At 52.4% G+C, this 8,482-nt stretch overlaps 1 protein-coding gene across 1 annotated transcript; it reads left to right on the top strand.

The window, feature by feature from the left end:
• Nucleotides 1-673: 673 nt before the first annotated feature.
• Nucleotides 674-1,564, top strand: LOC137644583 (serine/arginine repetitive matrix protein 1-like). Its single transcript, XM_068377541.1, has one exon. It carries the CDS (start codon nt 674-676, stop codon nt 1,562-1,564), a length of 891 nt encoding a protein of 296 aa, XP_068233642.1.
• The last annotated feature ends 6,918 nt before the right edge of the window (nt 1,565-8,482 follow it).

Raw genomic sequence — 8,482 nt, forward strand, 5'->3', positions numbered from 1 at the left:
CTGCAGAGGAGACAACTCGCCGCTCTCCTGTCCTGCCAGCTACCACCTTAGACCTCTCCAGGGATCGTTCGCGATCCCCATCGGAAGATGGTCGTCCTTCGGGACACTGTATCCAGAGACCTGCTGACCTGCCGTCACCCTTCAAGGATGATGCGCTGTACGTGCCTACTAAACCTGTCTTTGCGCAGGCACCGGTCCCCTCGGGGCAAAAGGGTAGTGATCACAAAACTGCGCATCCAACCCTTGCGCGCCAGGTTATACCTGCGCGCCCTTCTGCTGTTGCTGCTGCTGATCCTGATTTAGCGCCACTGCACTCACCTACGCGCGTGCGCTTAAATGTTCCAGTTACGCGCCAGGGTTCCCCTGCGCCCTCACAACCTTCGGCGCGCCCGCGCCCATCAGCAGTTCCTGATTATCGCGCTGTCCAAGAGGCACCTAAGTAAGCGCACAGGCGCTCGCAGGTGCCTCTAGACCCCCAGCACTCTTAATACTACCAAGAGTGATGCTCGCCAACCTCGCGCAGTTTATGTTATAGTGCACACGCACTTGCCAACGCGCCAGCGCGCTTCTACATCTCAGCGCGCAGTCCAGGAGGTTCCTAAGCTAGAGCACGGGCGCTCACAGGTTCCCCTGGACTCACATCCAGCTGCGCGCGATGTACCAACTGCGCGCAATGTTCCAGTATCACGCGAAGTTCCAGCTGCGTGCCAAGTTCCAGTTGCGCGAGATACGCGCCCAACACAACAGCGCACACCCACGCGTTCAGTTCCTGCTGCGCGCCCATCACAACAACGCACACCTGTGCGCCCGCATCCTGATGCGCGCCCACGATCTCCTGCACGCCCGGCTATCTCACGATCGCCTAAGGCACCTGCGCAACCTGTTCGCCCGGCTATCTTACAATCGCCTAAGGCAGCTGCGCAACCTGCGCACCGCTCGCCTGCGCGCCAACTCGCCCTCCCGGTATCACCAGATTGTGCAAACGCGCCAATGCCCTGCTGTGTCAGACACGCGCCCGCGAACGGCTGCACACTCGCGCCCATCAGTACCAGCTCCTGCGCACCACACGCCCTCACCGTCTCCTACGCGCCACACGCCCTCGCCGTTTCCTACGCGCCACACGCCCTCGCCGTCTCCTACGCGCCACACTCCCTCGCCGTCTCCTACGCGCCACACGCCCTCGCCGTCTCCTACGCGCGCCCACGCGCCCTCTCCCGCTCGCCCTCAGCCTCGCACGCTCAGGCGTGTGCGCGAATATCCTGCCGCGCACAATTCCTTCACGTGCGACCCAGAACAGGGCTCATCACGCGATCACCGGCGTGATCGGCGCCCCAATCGCCAACACGATCACACTCGAGTTCCAATTGGGCTACAGGCAGACAGGTCATCATCGCGTTCCCCTCCCCGCAAGCGCAGAACAGCGCCCTCTCCGGAGGAAGGGAGGTTTCCAGACAGGTCTAAGGACTCTTCTTTTTCTTCTATTGCAGCTTCTCAACAAGCGAACCCTCGTGTCGACTCCTCCAAGGGATCGAACGATCCCCTTCCCTCCAGAGGGAGTATCTGACAGCGCAACTGTCAGTCAGCAGCCCTGGTTTGGCACCATGATCAGAGCGTTTATGCAGGCGATGAAGCCTGTGCTCTCTGACTTGGGCCACAAATCACTGGCAACTTCCTCCCCCCTGAAGAGGAAGAGAGGAGTCCCCTCCGTGGTAACTTCTCCAAGGACGATCCTGTCTCCTCGCAAGTCCTTACGTAAGGCTCCTTCCCCCCCTCAGACTTTCTCTCCCTCCCTTGCGGATGAGTATTACCCATCCTCTGGAGAGTCGGAAGAGCCGGTCCGTTCCCCCATCGCACCAATGGGGGAAACTCCGCCTCTTCCTGAGAAGTCTTCTCGTACAGAGGTGGGGAAAGCCTTACATCCATCATTGCTGGAGTCCTGTATCCCTCCTAGGAGGGAACCGAAGGACTTGAAGACTGTTCCCAAGTCTTCCGCAAGGACCAGACAGGAACCAGATAGACCTTTGGAGAACGTCCGCGAGTCTCCCCAGGAAGAGCCTCTGGGGACGGGAGACTTCGCTGCCAGTCCGTCAGGAGGAGAGCATCAAGAGTCAGAACATGCGTTCTGGCAAGTCCTGACTCTCATGAGGAACCTCAATTGGATCCCAGACCCAGAGAGTCCTCCTCGTGAGGGAAAGGATACGGTCCTGGACCGAATCTACGGCACCCAGAAACCCTCTAGAGCCAGTGCAGCCTTGCCCTGGTCACAGGGGATGAAGAGTGCCAGAGACAAGGTCGAGGGCCAGCTCTCTGAGCTAGCCTCCTCCAATAGATCCAGCGTCGGTAACAAGCTCCTCCCTCCTCCTCGAGTACATCAGAGGAGGTACTTTGAGATCCTAGAGGACTCGTTTTTGGGTCTTCCTGTTCACCATTCTGTGGAAGAACTCACTGGGGGAGTCCCTCTAGAGAGACTCTCCAACCGGCAAGTGTCCTATTCTGCAACTGAGATCCTAATCCAGGAGAAGGTTGCGAAGTGTGCCATGCAGGCAACTTCGTGGCTTGATATCTGGCTGGGGTCTCTGGGCATCCTGGTACGTTCTGAGGATCTGTCCAAAGAAAGTACTAGGAAGGCACTGGAGACATTCTTACTCTCAGGCACTCGGACCATTGAGTTTCTGGCCCACCAAGTCTCGAGCTTGTGGGCCAACACGATTCTCAAGCGTCGGGACGCAGTGGCTGAGCGGTTTCACCAGAAGGTCCCCAGTTCCGATGTTAGCAGGCTCAGACACTCTTCCGTTCTCGGTAAGAGCTTGTTTGAGCCAAAGGACGTGGAGCTAGCCGCTGAGAGGTGGAGGAAGTCCAATCAGGACTCCCTCATCCACAAGGCCCTGACATCGAAGCCCCGTCCAGCTAAGGACACAAAGAAGATAACGGCAGCGAAGCAGAAGGTGTCTAAGCCCTTTCCTGCCAAGGGCAGAAGGGGCAAAAAGTCTTCCAGGGGAGGAGGTAAAAATCCTAGAGGGAATGGCCGAGGCCGTAAACGCTAGGATTGGCAGTCCCCCTGCATGTCCACCAGTGGGGGGATGCCTACAAAGTTGCGCGACAAGGTGGCAGCAACTCGGGGCAGATACCTGGACGATTTCCGTAATCGGTGAGGGTTATCGCGTCCCGTTCATCTCATGTCTACCTCCCCTGACAGCGAATCCAGTGTCATTGAGCTCCCTTACCATGGGATCGGTAAAGGGACAAGCCCTCCGGGCAGAAGTCCAGACCATGTTGAAGAAGGACGCTCTCCAATAGGTTGTGGATGGGTCCCCAGGCTTCTACAGTCGACTCTTTCTTGTGAGAAAGGCGTCTGGAAGCTGGAGACCAGTCATCGACCTCTCGACACTGAACGGGTTTGTCAAACAGACTCCGTTCAGTATGGAGACGGCAGACACGGTCAGGCTTGCAGTGAGTACACTGGACCTGAAGGATGCGTACTTCCAGATCCCAGTCCACCCGTCTTCAAGGAAGTACTTAAGATTTTGCCTAGACGACAAGATCTACCAGTTCAAGGTGCTGTGCTTCGGTCTCTCCACAGCACCTCAAGTGTTCACCAAGGTGTTCACCCTGATGTCATCATGGGCTCACAGGATCGGCATCCGTCTCCTCCGTTATCTGGACGACTGGGTGATCCTAGCAGACTCGAAGGCAACCCTTCTTCACCACCGAGACAAGCTGTTCGAACTTTGCCAAGATCTAGGGATCATGGTAAACCTTGAGAAGTCCTCTCTGCAGCCCTCTCAGAGACTGGTATACCTAGGCATGGTCATAGTCACCAATCTCCACAAAGCTTTCGTGTCAGATGACAGGATAGCAAGGCTAAGGAAGGTCGCGAGACCTTTCCTCACACGAGAAGAACTTCCAGCCCAAACGTGGTTACGTCTCCTCGGCCATCTCTCCTCCCTGGCCCGTCTGGTTCCCAACAGTCGCCTCAGAATGAGATCTCTCCAGTGGCGACTCAAGTCGTGGTGGAATCAAGGACACGATTCCCCGGACACCCTGATTCCTATGGGACAACCGGAACAGACGGATCTCCAGTGGTGGGTGGCAGACGAGAATCTACGAAAGGGATTGGATCTTCTCGTCCTCCCCCTAGACTTGATGTTGTTTTCGGACGCATCAAAGAAAGGGTGGGGGGCCCACGTTCTGAACCACAGGACCTCAGGCCTGTGGTCAGAATCAGAAAAGTACCTTCACATAAACCTGCTAGAAATGAAGGCCGTGTTCCTGGCACTTCAGAAGTTCCACCAAGTCCTGGCGGGCCACACTGTGGTAGTGATGAGCGACACCACCACAGTGGTGGCTTATATTAACACACAGGGAGGTACCTTTTCAGAACAGCTATCCCATCTTGCAGTAGAGATACTGAGATATTCCGAAGTCCACTCGATCACACTAGCAGCTCGCTTCATTCCGGGCAAAAGGAATGTGCTCGCCGACAGTCTGAGCAGAGCGACACAGTGAGTACCGAGTGGTCTTTGGATCCTCAAGTAGCCAACTAAGTCCTGACTTTGTGGGGTTCCCCGACTGTGGACCTGTTCGCTACAGCGCTGAACTACAAGCTCCCGCTGTACTGCTCCCCAGTCCCGGATCCCAAGGCTCTGGCAAGATGCCTTCCAACAACGGTGGGACAACATCGATGTGTACGCCTTTCGCCCGTTTTGTCTGATGAGAAGATTACTCAACAAGACCAGAATATCGGTCAATCTTTCAATGACCCTGATAGCTCCGCTATGGCATCACGCAGAATGGTTCCCGGACCTTCTGCAACTCCTTACGGAGCCTCCGAGGGAACTCCCTCCATGTCACGAGCTACTCAAACAACCACATGCCAACATCTTCCACAAAGCCGTAGCTTTGCTTCGACTTCACGCCTGGAGACTATACACCATCTCCTCAAAGAGAGAGGATTTTTGCAACAAGTTGCGAACAGGATGTCTGGACACCTGCGCAAGTCATCCGCAGGAGTCTACCAGGCGAAGTGGCAAGTTTTCTGTGGTTGGTGTCGTGGAAGGGGTATCTCTTCACTCGATGCCACTATTCCAGCAATAGCGGAGTTCCTCGTGTATTTGCGGGAAGAAATGCGCCTTTCAGTCTCGGCAGTGAAAGGCTATCGCTCAGCCTTAAGTCTTGCCTTCAGGCTCAAAGGAATGGACATTTCTTCCTATCTGAAACTTTCTCTTCTCATACGAAGCAATGAACTTACCTGCCCTCAGTCGGAAGTGAGACCTCCTCCTTGGGACGTGGTTCGAGTTCTCAGGTCTCTAAAGAGACCTCCCTACGAACCACTACGCCAGGCTTCAGATCGCCACCTTACTTGGAAGACGGTGTTCTTGCCAGCTTTGGCCTCGGCCAAGTGAGTCAGCGAACTACATGGTCTCTCATACGACATCGCCCATTCAAGGGGATGGGGGGAGGTAACGTTCAGGTTCGTATCTGAGTTTGTTGCCAAGACTCAGAATCCGGGAGTACCGGACCCTCGGTTCTACTCTTTCCAGGTTTCGAGTCTCCGTTCTGTAACAGATAACCCAGACCATCTCCTACTTTGTCCAGTAAGGAGTCTGAGGTTGTATCTTAAGAGAACAGCTGCAGTTCATCCCCAGGTTCAAGCCTTGTTCGTGAGCACTGGGAAAACGAAGAGAAGGGTCACCAGGAATACCATCTCAGCCTGGATTTGCAAGGTAATACACCTGGCCTTGAATCCTGACCCTCCTCCGTCACGTCGCTCTAGAGCGCATGATGTCAGGGGCATAGCTACGTCCCTGGCCTTCAAGAAGAATTATTCAGCGACTCAGGTCCTGCAAGGTGTGGTGTGGAAGCGTCAGACCACCTTCACAGCCCACTACCTGCAAGACGTAACCCACAGGAGGCTCGATACGTTTTCTATCGGGCCTGTGGTGGCTGCACAACAGCTGGTCTAAACCTCAGGCTCCTTAATGGACAAGTAGCAGAAGGTTGAGGGCATTGTTACCCGGTTTTAGTCTGCATGAATGAAAAGGTATGTCTGGCCCTTATTCTTTTCTTCATCCTCTCCTCCCTTGGAGAAAGCAGCATCCTGGGTTCTCTGCACAGCTGACCTCAAACCACTGCAGGTAAACCATGCTTCCTTGTGTTCCTAGTACAGTATTAAGTGTAATACTGTCATGTCCCCATACCCTGACGAGGTGGTATTGGGAGAGTCCTAGCCTAGATTTCCATCTGAAAAAATCCAGGGCAACTTCCTAGGACGAGTCACTCTTCACCTTTGCACACACCTTACGTAGGCCGCAGCAGTTTCACAGCTGCTAGTGAGGAGCAGGGACTCCCTATTGTCTGAGTACGTAGACACTCGAATATGGAGTCCCCGGGCAAGCCAAAGCCAGTATGGCAGGGACTTACCACCTTTCTTAAGGGTTGAGTCACCCTATGTAAATAGCGTGGTTTGTATTTCAGTTACGGAACAAATGACAAATTCGTAGATAATTTGTATTTTCCCTAACTATACAAGCCTTAGCTATTTACACATATTTGCCCGCCAGCCCTGTCCCCCAGGATAAGTCCTACCTCTAAGCAAAGTGAAGCACTCACTGTGTGTGTGAGGGGGGAGGGGTAGCAAGCTACCCCCCCCCCGCTAACTAGCGGTGGGGTAGTAAACCCTCGTTAAAATTCTTAAGGCTCGTCATTCAGCTACGCCGAAGTAATTACCCTATGTAAATAGCTAAGGTTTGTATAGTTAGGAAAAATACAAATTATCTACGAATTTGTCATATTTGCAGTGGAAATGAAGATGAAATTTGTTGAAAGCACACTACTTATGGGAGGAAAAGCCGTTTTTCCTATTAGAAATGTTGTCCCGTGGTATTCTATAATTTTACCAGTCTCATTGTTTGGAAGTTACAGAAAAGTATTCCCAATACTAAATGATGTTTGTGACGACCGTCATTGGTCTTCAAGTAAATAAATCAAAGTTTGGAAGGTAAAAATGTAATTGAGGAAGACCTTTGTCTGCTATGTAGATGTATGGTGACAGAGTAGGAGACCAGAAACTTCTTATTGATTCCAAGTTGGGAGTAATTATGGAATATTGATACTCTTGTGCCCAAGAAAAAGCCTTTTATCAAAGTGGAATGGGTAAATCAATATTGAGCGTCAATAAAAATTTTGTCAGTGATGGGTATATGAACCTCTGCTAATCACTCAAAACTGTTTGTAGATCCTGGTACAGGTATATATACCCAGAACATTGAGATAGTTTTCCATTGGGGATTGGGTCATTTGTTTCCCCTCTTAGAGAAGAGTTTCTAGCAGAGTCTTTCCGAACCTCTCCTATCAACGTGGTTCCACAAGAACTACGACCGGTATCCAGACTCTTACAAGAGGACTTTTCTCCCTCAGCAGGTGAGGCACCAAAGGAAGATCGTTCATGCCTAAGTCTTCGGCAAGGGAATCAAGACCTTTGTCCTAAACGATCGTCTCCGAATCCTGCAGGGCCGTCAGTAAGCGACACCCATCGTTCAAGGGACGACCTCGACCCACCCAAAGATGATGTCTCATGGGTGGATAACTTCAATGACGACGATGATCATCCTCCAAGAGCTGCTTGTCCGAAGCTATCGAAGGCAGAGCAGAAGGAATCGGAGTACACCTGGCAGGTCTTGGCCTGCATGAGGACCATCAAAGGGTTATCTGACCCGACAGTGACCTCTCAAGATATGGCGAAGACTCGATCTTGGACCATGTCTACGGCACTCAACTTGTGTGAACGAGTTCTTAGTGGCGAGAACGGTATTAAGCACTAAGATTAACACTTTGTGCTTTACACCTCTTAACAAAGGTGAGAGCTGGCGGTTGACTTCCTAGGAACACCACTGCAGATGTGGACTTCCTTGCAAGCTACCGCTCGTCACCAAGGAAATGCCTCTTGGTCGTGGCTGGAATAGGCATGCTGTGGACATAATTAATGTTCTTATCCAAGAGATAACTTCCTTTTTCTCGTCCTCGAGGAGGTTGCCCCTCCTACGAGTTTGGAGTATGTATCTCTTTCTATCAAGGACAGAGAATTCGCAGCTCAGCTACAAGAGAATACACTTTCTCCCTTTCTCCCATCTGTGGAAGTGTAAGGACGATTCTCTCCTTACCTAAGCATTCTGAACATCCACTTGGATGTTCGTTTCAGCCGTTACGTCTTTGTACAGAACAATGTGTTTTCATCTAGATCTCCAAGCTTCTTCTCCAGTTTCATTCTCTTCTCTTGGAACAGGTTAGTTTTTCAAACTCTGTTCGACAAGGAGAAATACGGTCAAACAAGCAGTTAGTCCACAGGACTTCCTGGGTACGTTTGACCACTAGGACTCTTACTCTTCCATCCATCCATCCATATACCAAGGCACTTCCCCCAATTTTGGGGGGTAGCCGACACCAACAATGAAACAAAACAAAAAGGGGACCTCTGCTCTCTATG

This window comes from Palaemon carinicauda, chromosome 7 (assembly GCF_036898095.1).
Source record: "Palaemon carinicauda isolate YSFRI2023 chromosome 7, ASM3689809v2, whole genome shotgun sequence".
NCBI classification, from domain to species: Eukaryota; Metazoa; Arthropoda; class Malacostraca; order Decapoda; family Palaemonidae; genus Palaemon; species Palaemon carinicauda.

What these genes read in the sequence shown, in the direction of transcription:
- LOC137644583 (XM_068377541.1), top strand. Translation starts at nt 674, where the DNA reads ATGTTCCAGTATCACGCGAAGTTCCAGCTGCGTGCCAAGTTCCAGTTG.